Consider the following 23,287-nt stretch of genomic DNA (forward strand, 5'->3'; position numbering starts at 1 on the left):
TGCAGAAGTCACTAAGATTCCATTCTTTCTAAAGTTGTTTTCCTAAAATTGTAAGTTCAAGATCTCTTGAACTAAGAAAAAGAGATTCTCTCCAATTCCACTATCTCTATGTATGGTCTCCTGAATTTTCTAATTCCTTGTCCCATGATTGTACTCAAGTTCTGATATGTACTTTAGTTATCACATTCCGTTGAGAGTCTCCTTCTGTAATCCGGTTAGTATTTATGGCAGTTTGCTACAGAGGAAAGTGTCCTGGATTAGAAATCAGGAAAACTCAGATTAGTCTATGAGTCTGGGCTTTGTCAATCTCCTCTTAGAGCCTCAATTTTCTCATCTGTTAAAAAGATGCAGTGAAGAATTTCTTATCCTCTAGGTGAATATGAAAGCTTCTTAAGAACAAGGACTGTTTGGGTACCAACTTTGGAATTCCTCTATCACTAGCATATAATTATGAAAATATTTATGGAATGGAATATTTGTTAAATAAGGGTGCTGGTCTAAGGGATTTCTAAGATCCCTTCCAGTTCTGATTCCTATGATCCTGTAACCCCTTAAACCTCAGTTTTCTTATCTGCTTGAAAATGCAGTATAATAGTCCTTTCACTGCTTACCTCATGACATTGTCAGAACAAAATGAGATAAGATGCCTATGTGACTTATAAATATGAAAGTGCTATTCTTATACCTTGGACAATTTTGTAAAAAAATTATTTTTAGGCAATGGGGTTAATGACGTGTCCAAAGTCACACAGGTGGGCAATTATTAAATATCTCAGGCTGTATTTGTACTTGGGTCGTCCTGACTCCAGGGCTGGTGCTCTATCCACTGCACCACCTAGCTGGCCCTACCTTAGACAATTTTATTCATGGATTCATGGAATCATAGAATTTAAAAATTGGAAGGACCTTTATTTGCACTTGTCTAGGTCAACTCATACAAGAAATCACTGTCACCTAAGGATATTCAGTTCAATTTTTGCTGCTATTGCTGCTGTTGCTGTTGCTTAGTTGTTTCAGTTGTGTTCACTAACTGTGCCCCTTTTGGAGTTTTTTGTCAAAGATACTGGAGCAGTTTGCCATTTCCTTCTCCACCTCATTTTATAGGTGAGGAAATTGAGACAAACAGAGTGGCTCAGAGCCACACAACTAGTAAGCGTCTGAGGAGAGATTTAAACTCAGGTTTTCCTGAATCCAGGACTGACTTTCTACTCACTGTGTGACTTACCTGTCTGCATTTCAATTTAGGAAAGCTCTAATTAATAAACTTTTCCTGACATGAAGCCTAAATGAGTTCTTTGCAATTTCTACCTGACAGTAATTTACATTCTTGAACATGGCTGATGTTATCTTACCCTTTCTACCAAGTCTTATGTTTTGCAGGATCTTCAATAGAACTTTATATATCATAGATTTAAATTCCTTCACCATTTAAATAACTTCATCAGGTACTCCTTTGGGTACCCTTCAACTTGTCAATGCTCTCTGGATGATGTGTAATACAAGCAAAGTACAGTGGGACTATTATTGTCTTATTCCTGAAAGCAATGCCTCTCTTAATTCAACCTAAGTTTAAATTAGCTTTTTTTTTAGGCTTCTCTATCCTGACTGATATTGTCTTTATAAAAAAGTCTCTAGATCTGTTCTAGACAAATTCCAATCTAACCATATCTCCTCCATATTGTACATAGGAAATATATCAAGTATAAGATTTAACATTTATTGCCACTAAATCTGATTTTATCACATTCAGTCCAATGCTCTTTCAATATATTTTTGAATACTAACTATCATTCATTATGTTTATCTTGTTCTTCTAACACTGGCTCATGTGCAAATTTACTATCATGCATTATAGGCCTTTATCAGAACCAGGAATTTAAAAGCTGAAATAGCATACAACCAGATGTGTGTTCCTGGAAAACTCTGATGTGGATCTCTTGGAAAACTTATACTGAACCACTGACCATCTAGTTTAGGCCATAGGAGATTAAAATTAAGGAGAGGCATATTTAGCTTCCAGAAGGGAATTTAGAGGAAGGACATGGTAGCTGTGTTGAAGAAGATGAAGAGTTGTCATGTGGGAAAGCAATTTGATTTTTTTCAATTTTGACTTTGTAGACTACCTCTATGAATGATGGGTAGAAACTGAAGAGTCTTGATTTTAAAAGAACACTTTTTTAAACAATTAGAACTATTTAAAAACACAATAAATTATAGAGGAAATTCCAGTTCAAGTTCAGTTTAGAATAGATGACCTTTGAATTCTCATTTCTCTGACTTAGATTTTTAATTTCTGTGACAGAATAAATAAACCAAACAAGCAAAATAAACATATGTGACAGTGTATTTTTTTGTTTTATTTTTCTTGTTTGTATAGTATATATATATAAATCCAAACATATATATATTTATGTCTTCATATATTATGTTAATAGGTATTACTATATGGGTTTATATGAATATATTGTGTATGTAAAAATAAAAATATATTTCTATGTGTATGGGTTAGGATTCTAGCTCACAGGTCTGGTTTTGATTGCTTCATTATTCTGTGATATATATAATATATACATATTTATATATAAAACACATTTTACATGAACCATCTTGTAATACATGTAGTCTTATAAACTGATATTTAGAGACTGTAAGGGATTTGTCCTGACAGTTGGTCATAAGTATTGGAGTCATGGATCAAACTTTGACTTATTGCTTCCATGTTCTATAGTTTTTACTTCATGATTAAATAAATTCGAAGTTACTTTCAAAGAGGAAAGAAATCTATATGAAATAAAATAATGAGAAAAAATTCCTTGAGAAAGATGTACTTGTTTGGCCTCAAAAAGATGAAGAAATAACATATCCACATTCAATAATTCGTAACCAGGAGAATCTTTTACAATGGACTTATATAGTAATGTTTTACTATACTTTGAACATGCAAAAAGTTTAACAAGTTGTTTTTTCAGATGCTCTAATCTATTGTACTAAAATAGTTGTATACAAGTCAAAAGTAATTGATCATACGTAATTAATTCATTGTGAGATAAAGACACTGTCACAACTATCCTTGAATTTCAGAAATCAGATTCTTTTCTTTGCTGATCTTATCGAAAGATAAAGTACTGTGTCCCTCCATAAGCTTTAGAGAAAGTTATATAATAAAATTCTTTCTGGTTTGGGGAAATTCAACCCTCAGTCATATTGTTATTTCTTTTTCTTCCAGAATTATATATTCTTGCCTACAGTTGTGGATGGGGCATTTTTCCCCCAAAGTCCTGAAGAGCTCCTGGCTGAAAGGTGATTTGATGGCATTTCCTTGTTGATGGGAATTACCAATGATGAATTTGGTTGGATTTTGCCAACTGTAAGAGCTTGTGTTTATTCTGAATTCTTGAGTTCTCTTCCTTTTCTCAATTTCCCATTGACTGAACTGAGAAAAGGCTTCATTTAGTATATTGGATTTTCTCATCCTTCATTTAATATGTCGTGAAGCAATATGATACTGTGGAAAGAGCACCAAATGTGAGATCTGCTGACATAGGTTTGAATCTTGGGTCATTTTTTTTTGTTATTATGACCTTCTGTAAATTATTTAATTCTCTTCTGTGAACTTCAATTTCCTTATCTGTAAAATGAATTAGTTGAACTAGATTGAAGAGCTCCTAAAACCTGTGATAAATTTGCTCACACACATATAAATGGCAACTATTCATGTTTAAAGGGTTCAAAATAATCTCTACCAGTGGTATCTATATTCTAAAGGATAACATTCTTGAAAAGTAATAGAATATGGTTCTAGTATTGGTTAGGCTCCCTTCAGGTCTCATTGCTCTGAAAGGAAGCTAGAAACTGTCCATTGACCAATCCTTTGGGGACCATCGAAATTCCAGTTCTGTCTTCCTAGAAGAAATGGGACAAATGCTACTTTTAAAAGTTGAAAAAATGCTATTTTTTCATCTTTTTTATTTGTGTGATTTCTTGGTCCATATAGTGAACCATGTCAGTTCATTCAACTCATCCTACTCATCAGAGAATTTTACTACAAATTTGAAGATAAAATAATTTCCTTCATTTGTGTCAAATAGACATTTTTAATTTTCTCTCATTAACCATTTCTGCTTTATGGTTTAAACTTTGAACTTTCTTCTTCTTCTTTTGCAGGCAAGGGGATATCCTTTGTCAAAGGATGGATTGGACCAAGAGGAAGCAGCAGAACTATTGTGGGACTCTTATCCAATTGTTGTAAGAAATTTAGAGACATAGAATATAAGATCTAGGATGGAACTTAAAACATGGATGTCCAAAGTCAGAAAAAACTTAGAATGTTAGAACTCAGGGAACCATCAAATCGCTGAGATCCTGAGAAGGGATGTAATCTTCCAAAAGTCACATATCTAGGCTGTGACAGAGGTAGGACTTAAATCCATGTCTCCTGATGTCCATTGCAGTACAATTTCCAGAGCAATTTAATTCTTTCCCTTTCAGGACAGACAGAAAGTACTACTCAGAGAGCAAAGTAGCTTAACTGACAGATGTATGTTTAGGTTAGAAAACTGAAAACTCAGTGTTTTGTTTTATCTAATTAAAGCAAATTTTGAAAGTTGCATATTCTTAGCATCATAAATGTTAGAGGGCAAAATGTTTTCAGCAATAACCAAAAAATTGAATTTATTACCCATAAAGAAAGAAGAGATGTGGTCCTCTCACCTGTAAGTTAAAACCAGTGAAAAATACATATAATGAATTCATCATATCTTCTCTAACCAATATCTCCACTCTATTTGGAAGTATTCTTGCCCACCTAGAAGCAATCTAATAGCATACTTTTTTGTTTTATCTTTTTAAGGCATTTATCCAAATATGCTTTATATTATGTCTTGCCAGAAAAATTCCCCTACAGAATCACATAACCATGAACTTATTCAGCTCCCTATCTACCATTTCCTGCAATAGGAATTCTTCCTTTTCATCCCTGTATTCCCCTAAATGTTTCACAGAGGGACCTAGCAAAAAAGTAATAATCCTTAAAATTCCTCCAAATGTCAATAATATATTCCATTAAACATTATTTTTAGATGATATACATTTCAGGTTAAGTCAGCCTAATAAGCAATGTTACAAATAGGATATTTTCCTGGACAATTTATAGCAGAATTTCATAATATTGCAATGCAAATTGCAATGTTGATAATACATTCAAAATGTTGTAGAAGATGTGAGTTGGGGCAATTTTAAGCAAGACATCAAGTTAATAGAAAGATGAAATGATGAATAAATGGTAGAAACAATTAGTCATTTTTTTCTTCTTGTTTCATTGACCATTTTAGAAAATTCCCAAAAATCTTACTTCTGTGATAACTCAGAAGTATCTTGGAGTGACCAATGATCCTCTCAAAAAGCAACAACTTTTTCTGGATATGCTAGGAGACTTGACAATTGGAATTCCAACTGTGATTTTGGCTCAGCATTTCAGGGGTAATTTTCTGAGAACCATGAGGGAGGAGATGAGCATAAGATATTCCTTCAATTTTTAGTCAAAGATATTAGCCTACTCCCTGGTCACTTGGGATGGACCATACCCAGAAGAAGGATAGATAGTTGCCTATATAATGAAAGAAGTTAAGAGATTTGAAGACCTGAATGGAAATCCTTGCTTGAATATATCCTGTATAGAAATGCATAGTGCAAGGACATGAAGTGTATCATGGTGGAGTTAGGAACTGATTGTGAGAAAGGGGAATAGCTTAACCTAGATTAGGGACATTGGTCAACTGGAGAAGAGCAGCACCCTAATATTAATCTTGGCTGATAAATATTGATTGTATAATATACAGTTATTCATTCGCCATCATAACTTTTCCCATCATAGGTTTGAGATATTGAGGGCTGGCATAAGAAATTAAATGAGAATTTTTTGAGAGGTTTTTTTTAGAGTTTTGTTGAAGATGCAAATGGCACACAATGGCCAGTAGATGATAAAGAAAAAATTTAAAAGCTCAAAAATGCAAAAAAATCTGTATAGTATTATATAATATCCAGCTAAATTTTACTATAAGGTACTATAAACAATGAATAAAAGAAAAAAAGAAAAATTCAGACTTCCAGATCTATGCCCCTAACTCCCATGAGGTGAAAGGGATTTATAGTTGGTAGGAATCATCTAGTTGAGCTCCTTCCCTTTACATTTTGGGAGCCAAAGAGGAGACTGCAAGAACTTCCCAAGATTATATCTATTGTGTGAAAAACTAGATCTGGTTGCCTTTATCAATCAATGGCTGGATAACTGTGAAGGGATGATATCAAGGGTATTTCTACAGGATATAATTGTCTTAACTAAATGTCCTCTATTCTCATAGCTAAATATAAGATTCTATACCAGGAAGGCAGGGCTTAGACTTTTAATGAAATGATTTGGGATAAATAACAACTTTAAAAATAACATACTTTATTCAATGTGGGCCATTGTTCTGCATGCCTATGTTGACACCTTCAGTTATTTTATGTCTTGAACCTAGGCTTTATAATTTTTAAAATTATAATGTTGCATAGCACAAACTTTTTAAAAAAGCTTTCCAGAGGTTTCCATCTGTAATAAATGATTCTAGAATTTTCTACCACTTTCTTTCCTTTCAGATTCAGGGGCACTCACCTACATATATGAATTTCAGCATCCATCAAGTACTTGGAGAAACCTGAAACCAGCAACAGTCAAAGCAGATCATGGAGATGATCTCTTATTTATATTTGGGTCTCCATTTTTAAGAGGTAATGGATCTTTATTTCCTAAATAAGCTTTATAAAAAATACTACCTACTGGTCATTTTTGAAAAAATAATTTTTAGTTCTTCTATGTTTTCAATACCTTTAGATTACTAAAGTGTCCTCCTATCCTTTAATCTTATTTGGTCCTCACAACACCCCTGTGAAGTAGATTATTATCCCCAAATTATGAATGAGAAAACTGGGGAATAGTGAGTAAATCGATATGAGAGGTTAGTCTCACATCACATTTTTGACTATTTATCAAAAGTCTCAACCACTTGTCAGGAATGTATATGGGACTCTTGTTCTGGGTAGATTGAAATAGGGAATATCTGAGATCCTTTCTGACCCTAAGATTCTCTAATTTATCACAATTAATGCCACAAGCTTTCAAGATAACTTTTCTTCAGAAATATGGTTTCCTTTCATTGTTGCCTTACTTTAGGAGATGCTGGAAAGAAGGTTAAGAGAGCAAAGAGTCTCTCTTTCTTTCAAAATCAGAGAGCACATCAGTGTTCTATAGACATGTAGCTTCTTTCCATTTTAGAGCTATGACCTTTTTCTTTTCCCAAATTTTCTGTTCAAGTATGGCAAATGGTAATTGATTTCATTGGGTTGCCTATGGATTCCTACGCATTACCCACTCAGAAAAAAATATCTGAGTCCAATTTTCTTTTGACTTTACTTTTACATTGTGAGCACCACAAGAAGCCTTAAGGTAGAATGTTAATACTCTAGAAACTCAGGTTTTAGATGCCTCATTGGAACTTGACCTAATGGTAAGAACAATGGATTTGAAACTTTAGAATTTGGGTTCAAATCCCATCTCTCTCTTACTTATACACTCTTAGAAAGGTCACATAAGCTCCTTTTTGGCTCTCAGCTTCCTAAAGTGTAAAAGAAAGGGGCTCAAATAGGTGAGTCATCTCAACTATAAAATTTTATGTATATATATATATATATATATATATATATATCATATATTCAGTATTTGCTAACCAAGATTAAGGTTAGGATGCTGCTCCAGGAAAAGCACATAGGAAAGGGGCAATGTGCAAAGAAGAGGCCAAGAAGTTTGGGAGGAGTAGGAAGCTTCTAAGAGCAATTAAGCTATGAAAGCAAAGAAAGTGGGGTGGACACTGAAGATAAATTTTGCAGTTTTGCTCATTTACAACTTCTAATCACATTCCAATACCTATAATTCTCATTTTCAGATTGTTTCTCAGAAAATGAGAAGCAATTTAGCAGGATGATGATGAAATATTGGGGCAACTTTGCTTGGAATGAGTGAGATTCATATAGAAAATGGAAACATTTAAAAACTTTTGTTGATGTTTTTTGTTTTCATATCACCTATTCTTCTTAAGAAATAACCTCTTCCTTTTCTTCCTAAGGAGATTCCTCTGATAATAAAGAATCAAAAAGTTTCAGCAAAAAAAACAAACTTATGAACCATATATGACAGATAATGAAATATATATTGATGGTCTCCCACCTCTAGAAAATAAGAAGTATAGAGAAGGAATTATCACATCTCTTTTTTGAGACCACGTTTGGCCATTACTATGACACAGAATTCATTTTTATGAATCATTAATATTATTTTCATTTATGTTTTTTAATTTTTACATGTTTTTCATGGTTCTGCTTTCTCCATTTACATCAGTTCAGGTCTTCTAATATTTCTGCACATTTATCATATTCATTATTTCTTATAGCTCATTACTTTTCCATTTCATTCATGTTCTATAACATATTTATCCATTCTTCCAATCATGTTGGAACATGGAACTCTCCCCCCACTTTTTTGCTACTACACAAAACTTTAGTATAAATATTTTAGTAAAAAAATAATTTTGCATCTTGATTTTTGTCATTATCTTCCTTGAGCCAAATGACTAGCAATGGGATTCTTAAAGTATAAACCTTTTGCTTTATTTATTTGTATAATACCAAATTATTTTCTAGAATGGTTGGAACAGTTTAGAATTCTACCACTAGTGCATTAGTTTGACTGTCATTCTGTAATCTTTCTAACCTTGACTAATCTGTCCTTTCAACATATTTGTCAATTTTATGGATGTGATGAGAAACACTGGGATTGCTTTGATTTGTATTTCTCTTCCTAGAAGTGATTCATAGTTCTTTCTTCTTTCATCTGGCTGTTTATAATTTGCAATCCTTTTATGAACGCTTCTCATATGGAATATTAGGGAATATATTTTAGTCTTGTTTTTTGTGTCAAACATTTATTTTGAAATATTTGACAAAGAAAATATTATTTTAATAAATCTGCAATATACTCTCCCATAAATGCATATGAAATCTATATGGAGAGTCAGGATAAATTTAGAGTAAGATGGTAGAAACGTGGGGAAATATATGGTCAAGGCTAATCAGTACACTATTATTGTTATACCTCAATGTTCTTTCTTTCATTTGGAGTCCTTTTACATCTCCCACTTGAGGTGCTACATCTCTGATGGATATATTGCTGAACTGGGGGGTCTCAGTAACTATTCTTCCCTATCAAATGACTCTTGATTGCCAGAACTAGTTTTCTCTTGAATTCCTAGATAGCTCTTTTTCCCCTCCTCTCAGAGGTACTACCACATGAATGACTGTTTTTCTGAATCTGTAAGTAACTCTAGAACTACTGAACTAGTTTCTACTTCTGGACAAATAGTGCTCCTATTACATACTATGTCCAAAAGGGGAAGGAAGGAGAAATCTTTTCTTATCCTCAGTCAATACCTCTCAAGGTCCAGGTTCTTCCTTAAAGGACTTCATTACAGGGACCTAACAATATTTTTCTAGTAGGTGTTTGTTTCTTCTAATTCAATCAGAGATTACAAGGATGTTTCCATTTTATTAATATATTAATAAGTTATCATCTTTGATTATATTTTCTTTTTGAGTTATCTAAGTAGAAATAGAATAAAGAGCCACATCAAATAGGGACTTCTTACCCAAGTAATTTATCTTCTTGGGTTTATCAAACACTGGGTTCCTGAGTTCATTTGTTTATTATTCTTCCTTATCCAGTCTGTTCTACTGGTTATTTTTCTGGTTTTTAACCTATACAAAATAATTTTGATAATTATTGTTTTATTGTATTATAGGATGTCTTGAAGTGTTAGTGACAAACGTGGAACATAATAATGCTCAAATACTAGACGTTTGTCTAAGTATATTTATTCAATTCTCCATTACTTCTTCACTTTTCTCACTATGATCACCAGTAATTAAGTGGTAATAATGTTTAAAAATTCTTTATTATATTTCTAGAAACCCTAATGGTGAAGGGTTGCTGAAGTGGCCTCAATATGATCAAAATGAAGAGTATCTACAAATTAACATTACCTGCAAAATAGCCAAGAAGTTGAAGGCTAAGGAAGTGGCATTTTTAACTGAGCTCTTGGCAAAGGAACCAAATGAAGAGTAGGGAGATCATTTTTAATGAGCTGTACAGGTCAACCTGTGGACCTGGACAAGAAGAAATTTTTGCCTTGCTTGGGTGCCTAGCTCTGGTGGTAAGGGAAATTTTTAACATGAAGATGGAACAGCATGGTACTAGGCAGAAATGCAAACAAACATTTGTCAACATCATGAATATGAGGGTGAGGGGCCCCACTGCTTTGACACTGACCTATTTGGAGTCCAGAGTCTATTATATTTATTTTCTTCTCATAGTGCTATAAAGAATCAGTTTTCAATGGGTATGGTTGTTTTGGGTTGGATTATATACAATCTTTCTTTTGTGATTCTTGCTACAAATATATATATATATATGATATTTTGTCTTTGTTATGAGAATAAATCAGCATTTGGAATAATCAATATTAGCTCTTGTATTTTAATGTCATCACAGTTTTTCTCTGTAACAGAATTATAGAAGTTTAGGATTATAGTACAAAATGATATTTTTAAGTGCATCATCCCAGAATCTCTATTTTCCTCATATGACTTGGCATATCAAAAAAGATCAGGGAATCCCATTTGCTCATGAACTGAAATCCTTGGACACCAAGAAGTAACACATATCTTCAGTGTACCATTTGTCTTTCCTACCCTCTGAAGCCTCTTGCTTATAGTCAGACCCACTATATCACAATCTATAGCAAGTCCTCCAGTAGTTGTGGCATGATTTCTATTTAAGATTCTTCTCTTTTTTTCTTCCTTCTTTCCTTCCTTTATTTTTCTTTTCTTCTTTATTTTCTTTCTCTGTTCTTCTCCTTTTTTCCCTTTTAAAATTCTTTTGTTTCCTGCTTCTATACTTTCTTTTTTTCCTATTTTTATTTAATCAAAATTTTTGAGAGTTTTCTACTTGTAGGTAGCTGTTATGCTGGGTGCTATGCAAATAATCACACAAGAGAGACAGCTCTGCCCACAAGAAGCTTAATATTAGAATACTATATTCAAGAAGAAATATAGATTGTCACATGATTGTTGCATCCCTTTCCAGGAAGAACAGTGGTATTGATTTGGTCCAATTGGCAATCAGAGAAAGAGAAACCAGGAGGAGGGACTGTTGTGATCTAATCAATGATAAGGCCCTGGATAAGTCTGGTGACATGGTAAATAACTGGTTAGAATGTGAAACATGGTCTGAAGTCAGATAAATATATTGGGTTAAAGTGAAACAATGAACCTGTTTATTACCCCTTTTCTTCTTCACTCACCTTCTTTTTCCTCTTTCTGGCCTCAATTATTCTTCCCAAAATCTTTATTAGACAGATAAGTCAATGGTTTTAGCTTTATCTGACATATGAAAGAATGGAAGTGTTGAAAGCTTAAATTTTTGCTTGTTTATTTTTGAAGCCATCTGGCTAATAAGCTTCAAATCCAAGATTAGAATTAAGATCTTTAACCCTAAATAACTTTGCAATTTCCCTTGTCCTCAATATATTCAACTTCTGTATTGTCCCCCCCCCCACAAACTGATACATAGCAGCTTCCTATTCCTACAAGTTTACAGCCATGTTTTCCATACAACCCTGTGAGACACGCAATTGAAAGTATGTATTATCCCCATTTTACATATAGAGAAACTGAGCATCAAAGAGACAAATTTTCTAAAGGTTTTCCAGGTTGTAAAAGACCTAAGATTAGCACTCAAGATTTCTAGAATCCACCTCACCAGATAGCAACATAAAACAATAAGAGGAGGAAGAATCTTAATCATCTTTCTTCAAGTTCTGTAAATTTTCACTCTCTTCCGATCTTGACTCCAATACATCAGCTCTTCCTCTCAGCTGTAGATATGGCCCAAGTCTTTTAGTCAAAAATCATTTACATATCACTTTTTAAAATGTGATATAGCTTTAGTCAATATAGTGATTGCAGAAAATCATAGGGACAAATTGGTGGTCACCAGAAGATTTTTTGATAAGATTTAATAAAATTGGTGTCATTTTTTGAGTGTATTCAAGAGATGTTACTTGAGCAAATTTTTTTTCAAATTAGATAGAATTTTTTATAGTAGTAGAAAAATTTAATCTTGTTTAAAAAAATATTTATTTAAGGCAAGGGGGTTTGGGTGACTTGCCCAAGGTCACACAGCTAGGCAATTATTGAGTATGTGCGGCCAGATTTGAATTTAGGTCCTCCTGACCACAGGGCTGGTGCTCTATTCACTGCACCACCTAGCTGCGCCCCCCCAAATTTTAATCTTTCAAGATCATTTTTTGAAGCAAGATGTTGCTCTCTAACCTATAACAATGAGATTTTGTTGAGTCTGTTTTCAAACTGTCCAGTAGAGCACAGTAGTATGATAAGGGAGAAAAAAAATAAATATTAATCTCCTGACCAAAGCATAGAGTTACAAGCGAACAATATGAATTCAAGACATAGACAGTTGTTCAGTTCAACTAAAACAAAGAGAAAGAGAACTGGTATTACATGAGATCAAGGTAAAAATATGGTACCAGGTTGTAGAAAGGAAAAGGAAAGCAAAGAAAAATTAACTGATATATAAGAAACAAATAGATATAATAACAGAGTAATATAATAATGCAATAATAGTAGGAAACTTCAACTATGAACAAATCTAACATAAAACTTTAAAAATGGAAAATATAGAATTGAACAACTTTATGGAGAAATTAGAGCCCAAATACTTAGGACATCTATGTTTCTCAGTATTACTGAACTTTTAGAAAAAGTGTCTATATATTAAGGCTGAGATAATCCATTTACACACATACACACACACACACATACATATATATATCATATATGTATGTACATGGTGCATATATAGATATACAGGCAATTAAATATAATAATTAGTTCTTAGAGCACAAATAAATTTACAGGCATAAATGGAAAATTTTCAGTAAAATCATAAACTTTGAGATCAGAATAAAAATCATATAAACAAAATTCTGTGAAAGAAAAGATAGTGAAAAAATATACCAAAAATTTCTTAGATATAGCTTAAGTAGTCATCAGGTTAAAATTATATCCCTATAAATTTGCTAAAGAAAGAGAAAAGGAGAAGATTAAGTAACTGAATGTGTACTTCAAAATATTAAAAATCCAAAACACAAACTACAATAATTACAAAAAATGAAATAATGGAAAATGGAGAAATATATTGAATGGAATCCAAAGAGACTTAGAAATAATCAGGAAATCAACCTGATTTAAAAGAAGACAGATCAAATCAAAATAGCAAATAATTGAGGAAAAGTTAAAAAACTCATAAAAATAAAAGAAATTATTAAAAACTGAAGTTAAATGATGCCAAAACTGAGAAAATAAAATAAACTAAAGAATATTTTCAAAAATACAAAATACACAGACTAGATGGAGATAAGGGGCAGTTAGATGTCACAGTGGTTAGAGCTCTGGACCTGAAGTCAGAAAGACTCATCTTACTGAGTTAAAATCTGATCTCAGACTAGTAAACACTAGTGGGATTCTGGCCAAACTCACTTAATTGTGTTTGTCTCAGTTTCTTCAAAAGGGCTAGGGAAGAAAATAGTAAAACACCCAGTATCTCTGCCAGAAAAACCCCAAATGAAGTTACAAAGAATTGTACTGAAATGACTCAACAAAAACAAAAAAAGATAAGATCCAATCTGGATGTTTAAAAATCTAATCTCCAAAAGAAAAGAAAAAAATATTAAAATTAGAAAAAATTATTTTAAAAATTAGAAAAAAGAAAAAATAGAAAAAATATTAAAAATTATATTTTCCACTATGAAGTGGAAAAAAAGCAGAACTATTAGATTCACAGGAGAATTTTGTAAAAAATTTAAAGAATTAGTAATGCTACAAAAATATTCTCCAAGTTGAGAAACGTGTACACAGAAGAAACATTAAATAACAAAATAACACCAAGTAACTTCAAGAAGATGAGAATATATGGGGCAGCTAGGTGGCACAGAACATACAGCACCAGTCCTGGAGTCAAGAGTACCTGAGTTCAAACCCAGCCTCAGACAATTAATAATTACCTAGCCATGCAGTCTTGGAGCAGCCACTTAATCTCATTGCCTTGCAAATAAAAAAAAAACTAAAAAAAATAATAGAAGATGAGAATATTAAGAACCTGAGGCATGAGGAAAGGCTTTTTGTAGAAGATGGCAACTGAGCTTATTTTTGCAAGGCCATGGGGCTAAGTGACTTGCCCAAGGTCATATACTAAGTAAGTTTTAATTATCTGAGACTAGATTTTAAATCAGATCCTCCTGACTTCAGGGCTGGTGCTCTATTCACTGTGCCTTAGCAGTATTTTGAAGTAAGAAAAGATAAATAACTGGAGGTTTGGGGGATTAAGGATAAAAAAATGAATTTCATTTCTCATTTTCTCCCCAATGCCTAGCAGAGTGCCCTGTCTCTGTGACACATGGCCATCTGAGAAAAGGGCAGGACTATGGAAAAAGTTCAGGTGAACTGCAAGAAAACATCAGACATTTGGGGACATCAGATGGCACCAGAAAGGCTGAACACCAAGGGGAGATTGAATTGCCCTCCAGTGTTTTCCTGTAAGCTGTTTGTTAGAATAATGGAAAGAGCACTTGATCTCAAATCAGGACATTTGGAAATTTGAATCTTATACCAGTCTGGTATTTCCTGGAAGAATTTGAGTAAATAACAGCATCTCAAATGGCCAGTTTCTTCATCTGAAAAAAAAAAAGGACAACAGTGTACTTATCCTGTCTTTGAGAGTATTTTTTTGTTTGTTTGATTTTTGCAAGACAATGAGGTTAAGTGACTTGCCAAAGGTCACACTGTTAAGTAAGTATTAAGTGTCTGAGACTGGATTTGAACTCAAGTCCTCCTGAATTCAGGGCTGGCTCCATCCACTGTAGCACCTAGTTGCCCCTGTCTTATAGAGTTTTGAGAAAAGTTCACACTTTACAATACTTGAGATATATGAGTTATTTTTATCCTGTTGTCATTTATATTTCCTTGATTTGAATGTTTTTCCCTAATAAACTTTAGCATTGTCAAAATTAGGTTTCATTTGCATAAGAACTGGTCTCTTTTCTATGTTTTCTTCCTTTCTTCCCATTTGGTATGCAGTCTTCAATCAGTACTCAATATGCCTTGAAAAATCACAGTCTTTCCTCCCCTTTCCTCCCCTCCTAATCAGATTTGTTCTGATGAAAAGTAAAAACAACAAGAAATGGAACATCCTTTAACATTACCTAGTAAGCCAGTAGGTGGATCTGGCAGGACCCCATTCACTTTTAGGACACCAAGTTGTACACTGAAGATAGAGATAAAATTCAAATATCTTTCAGGGTTAAAGTACACCTTATGTAACCTTTATCTTGTTTGCTGGTATGGCATTCAGTTTTTTCATAGAAATATATTATGAATAGAATCCCTCAAATAAAGGTCATGAGTAATTGTGGGTGGAGGCTCAAGACACCAATCTTGGCTCTCACCAGGGTAATATTAGAAGAAGGTGAATTTCTCTTTTGCTTTTGCCAGACTTGGCTTTCTCTGATTGAGTCCAGGGGTGTCACTCATTTAGTTTACACCTGTGTATAGAAGCAGCTTCAGTCCTTTAGGGCAGCACAGATTGGCAAAGAACTGCTCTCAACAAGATGTGGTTGATTTCCCTGATTCTCTGCTCCTTTATTGTGATCATCAGCAAGGGTAAGATTTGGGGTGTTTTCTTTGTTTAGTTTTATTTTCCCCTTCCAAAAAGAAAAGAAAAAGAGCTACTTAGAACTGCTAGTAGTGTCTTAGTTGAAAACTCAGCAACACTTGGTCAATTTTTGAAAAAAAATTTATTATGAATTTTATTATTATACTCACAAATATTTCAATGTGAAAAAATGAGTATAAAACTATAACTTCAGTTGCATAAGGAATCATGTTTCTGATAGAGTTCCATAATTTGAACTGATTTTTCTGTTGTTTTCCACTGGAAGAAGATTTTGATTTTATGAATTCAGCAACAGGTAAAGGGAGCTGACACTGTGGACCATCTGAACTCCAGGATGTTTCACTTAGAGCAGTCTCAGGGTTTCTGGTTTTGGTCTTGAAAGGAATGACTCACTTAAAATAAGAATCCAACAAACAAAAATCAAAATATTCTTTGTTTAAAGACAATGGGTCTAAAACTGTGAAAGGGAGTGTTTCAGTCATTTTCTAGGTTTTTCAAGACAAAAGAAAAAAAATTTCCCTTAACTTAGAAAATTGAAGTTCTGGAATGTCAGTATTGGAAAGAGAAAATCACAGAAAATCAATTCCCATTACTCACATTTTGCAATGGGAATTGAGAGAAGGGATAGTCTAGCCAGGTACAGAGACTTGACTAGAAGCCAAGTGGCTTGGCTTATAGCATGCTGACTTTCTGTAGAAATCTAAATTTTTTTCTTCTGTAATGGTCTATAATATTTAATTGTATTAAAAAGTGGGAACCTGAGAGACATGAAGTATTACTGAGTGAAATCAACCAATCTAGAGAAAGGAGAGGATCAGTGTGAATTGGTAGAAAGGATGAGAGGAAAATAAAACAGTGCTGGGAGGGATTTCTACTGAAAAAGCATAAGTTCTTATTGATGTCCAAAATAGCTGTCTCAATAAGATTCAGTGTTGGATGAATGAATTTAGGAGGCTAGCATAGACAGGTTTTAAAGGTAAATTGTTCTGGCTGGAACAAACATGTAAGTTAAGTGGTAAATTGAGGTAATTGCCTAGAACCCTCATATTATGAATTTTCTTATCTGAGTATTGTGACTCTCCATTATATAATTCAATTCTTCACTCTGTGTATTTTTGTGCATGGAAACAGATTTAAAGTTTGAGGTATGGAGGTAGACTATGGTCCATTCCTACTGGTCTCCAATTCCACTAGGTTAATTGCTGGTTTTTGTGGGGCAGAGGAAATTAGTGACTAAGTATCCCCAAAAGGAAGTTCTTAAAACAGCTAATGAGCTTGGTCCTTTCCAGATCCATCTGTCTATAAGTTTCTCAGGAGAGTCAGGAAGAATGAATGCTGAGAAGAATGCAATATTTACTGGAAGGAGATCAGTTATAAGAAAGTCTTCTGACAACTTTTGGCTAACTTTTGCAAGGAAGGGATAGTAGGTTAACCAAGTACTGACAATATGCTATTCTTTGATCTCAAGTGCCATCACCTTTACCATGAAGACATTACAAAAGATGATGTCAAAGATCTCTCATAGCATAAAGTTTATGATTCTATTAATTTATGAACTAATGGAAATAGAGAAATGGAGATATTTAAGCCATAGACTAGAAAAAATATCTTTTGATAGACTTATTTTTTAAATTATAAAAAATCAACAAAATAGCAAAATTTTACACAAAATTTATATCCTTTAATGAAACTGACAAAACTAAATGAACATGCAAATAAAAGGAAATTTTATTCTTTGTTTCCTTCCTTGTTTTCCCTATGTTCTTCAGTCATGATCCTGTTTTATTTCTTTCTCTACAGTGATTTAAAATAAAGATACAGATGTAGTAAATATGAGACTGATTTTGGAGGACGAAGTTCACCTTAAGTGCAACCAAAAGCATTTCCAGGCCAATTCACTGTGGAGCTCCAGGTTTGATCAGCTCTGGCAATCCAAGTTCAGAAACTGCAGAAATGTCTTGAGCAAGTTAGACCCTCTAATCTCCAAAATTAATAGAAGCAGGAGTTTAGTAAGAGGGAGAAGCACTTAGAGAATATTAGTTGGGGAAGGAAGTCTAGTGTAGAACTCTAGTCAATTCCAAACCCAGAGACAGAAGAAAGACCCTATGCAAAGGTCAGCCTGGGGCATCTCTGAAACCTTGAGGTAGAACACAGCATGAAAAAATAAAGTGATATTTTAAACTATATTTCATCTTGCTAAATATTTTCCAATTATATTTGAACATTCACTTAAAATTATTTGTATTCCAAATTCTCTCCCTCCTTTTTCCTGCTACCCACATAGGAGAAGGCAAGTGATTTGATATCAATATTACCTGTGAAGTCATACAAAATACATGTCCAATTTGTCATGTTACATAAGAAAACACCCAAAGAGAAATAAAGTATAAAAGTCTGCTTCAGTTTGCATTCAAAATTCATCACTTCTTTCTGCTGAGGGTAGTTGGCATTTTTCATCATTACCTTTGGAATTGTCTTGGATTATTTGTCATTATTCTTACAGCATAATAATAATTCCATTACAATTATATACTAAATGATTGATCAATTCAATGTATTAGCATTTCCTCAATTGTATCTTATACATGTGCAGTCATATAAAATATATTTTCATATTAGCCATATAACAAAAGAAATCACAAGGATCACTTTCCTAAAAAAAGACAAGAAAAAAGTATGCTTCAATCTACATTCACACTCCATTAATATTTTCTCTGGAGGTGGATAACATTTTTTTTTCCATCACAAGGCATTCAGAATTATCTTGGATCAATGTATTACTGAAAATAACTTAGTTGTTTACAGTTGCTCAACATCCAGTATTGCATGTAAAATGTCTTAGGCATGCTGCCTTCATTTTGTGTCAGTTCATGTAAGTCTTTCCTGGTTTGTCTGATATGCTGTGGTCATTTCTTATAGCATGACAGAATTGCACCATGTACCACAACTTGTTTAGCCATTCCCCCTAACTGATGGGTATTTACTCAATTTCTAACTCTTTTCTATCACAAAAAGAGTTGCTATAAATATTTTTTGTAAGATAGGTCCTTTCTCTTTTGGGGATATAAACTTAGTACTGGTACTGCTGAGTCAAAAGATTAACCAGTTAGTTCTTGATAAAGCCATGTGGGCTTTTTTTTGATTGTTCTGATATTTTCCCCCATTACTGCTGAGTTCAGGGGCTATTTCCATGCTTTAATTTCATAGCATAAAATAACAGCATAACTTGTTTGTTGTTCCTGTTAAGTCCCCAACAGAATATTTTGTATATCAATTCATGTATGTTCATTTTCACTTTCTTTGTATCTCCTCTTTGCTTTCTGTTTTTTTGATACTTTAGATTGATTTTTCATTCCCCTTACTTTCTTTGTAGCACTCATTTATCTTTAAGGATTCTCTGTCTTCTGGATACTTTTGTACTGCCTACAGGTACATTCAGAAAATCTTTAATTTATCCTTCAATCTCTGTTAATTATGATTCCATATCTATCCTCTTTTTTATGATAAAACTCCTTGAAATCATCTACAATTGGTACTTTACATCCTTTTCTTTCATTTTCTTCTTAATTTTCTGCAGTCTCTCTCTCGCTGATATATTTTTTCAATTAAAACTGTTCTTTCCAAAGTTATCAATGATCTTTTAAAAAATTCATTTTTATTTTCCACCCCAAATTCTCTACCTTCTACCCCTGCTCTTTTTCTTTTTCAAATTTTGAGTTCATCATATTTCTATACAGTAGTATTCTATCTTAATCATATACCACAACTTCTTCAGTAATTCCTCAACATGAATCCCTATAATTTTCAGTTCTTTGTCACCTCAAAGAGAGCTGCTATAAATATTTTAGAATGTTATCAATTCTTCTTTTTCTGTATCATCTTTGAAAATAAACCTACTTAGTGGTATTGCTGGGTCAAAAATTATAAGCAGTTTACTAACTCATTATGCATAATTCAAGATTGTCTTCCACAATTGTGGGATCATTTAACAATTCCATCAACAATGAATGGAAGTTCCAATTTTTCTACATCCCCTCCAACATTTTTCACTTTTACCTTCAATTGAATCCAACTATAAACTGTTTTCATTTCTTCATTGGAAAACTGCCTATTCATATCCTTTGAACATTTATTTAACAGATTCTTGTTGTCTCATGAAGCCATTAGTTTCCATGGATTCCATTCTTTTTTTTTTAGAGAAGAATTTTCTTCATTTACCTTTTGAACTCCATTTCCATTTGCCCAATTGAGGTTTTGAGAGAATTATTTTCATTTTTGCACTCTTTCAAATTGTATTTTCCAAGGATTTGTTTTCTTGTTGCAATGTGTTAATTTTCTTTTGCAAGGTGTTAATTTTCTCATGGGTTTCTTTTCCCAATTTTTCCAATTGATATTTAAGTTCCTTCCTGATTTCTTTAAGGAAGTCTTTCTGGACTGGAGACCAAATCATATTCTCCTCAGAAGTTCTAGATCCTTCTGAGTTTGAATCTTTTTCTTCAAGACAGCTTTCTATGCCCCACCACCACCACCACCACTGCTCTTTCCACTGGCTTTTCTTCTTTTTTCCTAGGCTCTTATATTGGGAGAGGGGCTGACTCACAGAAATTTGATTTTGAAATCACTAGAAGCTTTGCTCACTGGGCTTAGTAAATCCAAGTGGGCCAGCCAATAGGTTGTATTGGTTGCTTTCTGTGGAGTGTCTGTGACCTAGATTTGTGGCCCACTCCCTAGGTCTGAGGCTGGAGTGGGGAGAGCAGCAGGGTCTAAATTATCCTTGAACAATGTGTGCTGGACCCTCGGGCTATATAGTAAATCTTATTATTCATTCAATACTGAGAGAGATCTGCTGCCCACACCTTGGGAGGGGAGTGATTACTGTGTTTGTCCTTAGAAGAGTCTCTTTCTTCCGCAGGGATGGGGTAGGCATTAAAATGGAAAATGTGAAGCTCAAAGCCCTGGGCTTCTAGGAAGCAGAGCTGACTGGATTGATGTGTAGCTGCTGCACTGGAGCTCTCCTCCCTACTCACACAGCCAGAGCTTCCTGCAGCTCTTCTCAAGTTAAACCACAGTCTCACCTGCTTCCAGTGTTTGCTCTCTGTCCCCTGCTCACCTAGGTTCCCTTGAGGCAGACCTTGTTGGGAGATGTTCTCCTTTGCTCTCTCTGGGTTTTGTGGATTTGAATTCTGTTAAGAGGCTTGATTCATCTTAGTTCTGAGGAAAAGCCAGGAGACCTTAGGACAATGCCTGGCTTCTCTCCACCATCTTGGCTAGAAGTCCTCTCCTTTGACCATTTATCAGTTGAGGAATGACTCATAATCTTACAGATTTTACAAAATTCTTGATGCATTTGAATTATGAAAATTTTATCTAAGAAACTCTATAAATTCCCTCTCCCAATTTTTGCTTTCTTGTTCATATTGGCTACATTTATTTATTGTAATTTCAATTATTCCCATTTCACTGTTTGCTATCTCTTGTCTATTCATAAATTGTTTCACCATCAGTGTCTGATAATTAATATGATACATGTTCTTCAAATTTCCATTTCCTTTTTCAATTCATTATTTAATTTTATTTTAAATTTATGAAATAAAATAAACATTTCTGTAACATAATATAATAAGAAGATGATTGCACACGAAACTGCAAACTACTATGCACAACTTGCTATTTCTTTCAAATAAATATTATCATGTAAATTTATTTTTTCTACCTTCCCTCCCTGCCCTAGAGATTATAACCATTTAACAAAAATTACTGTATATATATATATATATAATATATATATAAACATATATATATATATATATATATACACATGTATGTATGTATGGTTAAATTGAATTGTATGAATATGGTTAAATTAAATTAAATATATGGCCATGCTGAAGTAAAGGTACAAAATTCACTCAAGAAAAGAATTCTTTAAAAAGTAGAATTGGTCAAATGAAAAAGGAGTACAAAACTCAACGAAGAAATAATTCCTTAAAGTTTACAATTTAACAAGTGGAAGCTAATGAATTGATGAGTTATAAAAAAATAAAACAAAATCAAAAGAATGAAAAGATAAACAAAAGCATGAAATATCTCATTGAAAAACTGACTGGGGCGGCTAGGTGGCACAGTGGATAGAGCACCAGCCTAGGATTTAGGAGTACCTGAGTTCAAATCTGACCTCAGAACTTAATAATTACCTAGCTGTGTGGCCTTGGGCAAGCCACTTAACCCCATTTGCCTTGCAAAAACCTAAAAAAAAATTCCAACCCCCCCCCCAAAAACTACTGACTTAGAAAATAGAATTAAGCAAGATAAATTAAGAGTTATTGGATTAACTGATAGTTGTGATTAAAAAAATAGATATTATCTTTCCAAAAATTATCAAGGAAACCTGCCATGATTTTCTAGAACCAGAAAGTAAAAAATACATTGAAAGAATTCACCAGTCACCTCCTGAAAAAGATCCCAATATTAAAATATTCAGGAATATTATGGCCAAATTCCAGAGTTCCTAGATTAAGGACAAAATATTGCAAGCATCCAGGAAGAAATAATTCAATATCATGATACCATAGTTAGAATAACACAAGATCTAGTAGTTTCTCCATTAAAGCATTACAGAACTTGGGAAATGATCTTCTGGAAAGCAAAGGAACTAGGATTACAACCAAGAATCACCAACCCAGAAAAACTGATTACAATCTTTTAGTGGGGGTGGGGATGGATATTTAATGAAATAGCAGACTTTCAAGTATCCTGATCTGAAAAGCACAGGGCTGAATAGAAATTTTGACTTTCAAATACAAAGTTCAAGAGCATTATAAAAAGGAATACTAGAAAAGAGAAATCATAAAAGACTCAACAAGAAATGTTTGTATTCCAAGTTATATTGATACTCATAATACTCAAAACCTTTCCTTTTACTAGGGCAATTAGAAACAATATACATAGAAAGAGGGAATGGGTATGAGTTGAATGTGATTGTACAATTAACTTAAAAAATAAGATTAAAGAATGAGAAAGCAGAATACTTTAGGGTAAGGGGAAAGGGAGCTATAGAATGGGATAAATAATCTCACATAAAAAGGGCACTAAAGAGCTTTTATAGTGAGGAGAAGATGGGGGGAAATGAAATGCAGTACTCTCATTAGAATTGCCTCAAAGAGGGAATAACCTACATACCCAGCTGGATATAGAAATCTGTATTATACTACAGAAAAAAAGTGGGAAACAGAGAATAAAAGATGGATGGAAGCGATAGAAGGGAGGGCAGATTGGGGCATGTGAAAGAAGTAAAACACTTTTGAGGATCTGTAGGGTGATAGGAGAGTGATAGATAGAGACTTGGATAAATAAAGGGAAAATAGAGTGGAGGGAAATACAAAATAATCATAA

At 33.5% G+C, this 23,287-nt stretch overlaps 1 protein-coding gene across 2 annotated transcripts in view; it reads left to right on the forward strand.

Annotated features, from left to right (window-relative positions):
- Positions 1 to 15,620: 15,620 nt before the first annotated feature.
- Positions 15,621 to 23,287, forward strand: part of LOC141505448 (liver carboxylesterase 1-like) — a 68,453-nt gene continuing 60,786 nt past the window's right edge. Inside the window, exon 1 of one of the 2 annotated variants that reach the window (XM_074211287.1) lies at positions 15,621 to 15,882. In XM_074211287.1, coding sequence (XP_074067388.1) covers positions 15,831 to 15,882 — 52 coding nt within the window. In that variant the 5' untranslated portion in view covers positions 15,621 to 15,830. The remainder of the gene's footprint in view (positions 15,883 to 23,287) is intronic. The other variant, XM_074211286.1, reaches the window with a different exon arrangement.

The sequence above is a fragment of the Macrotis lagotis genome, chromosome 1 (assembly GCF_037893015.1).
Source record: "Macrotis lagotis isolate mMagLag1 chromosome 1, bilby.v1.9.chrom.fasta, whole genome shotgun sequence".
Classification (NCBI taxonomy): Eukaryota; Metazoa; Chordata; class Mammalia; order Peramelemorphia; family Peramelidae; genus Macrotis; species Macrotis lagotis.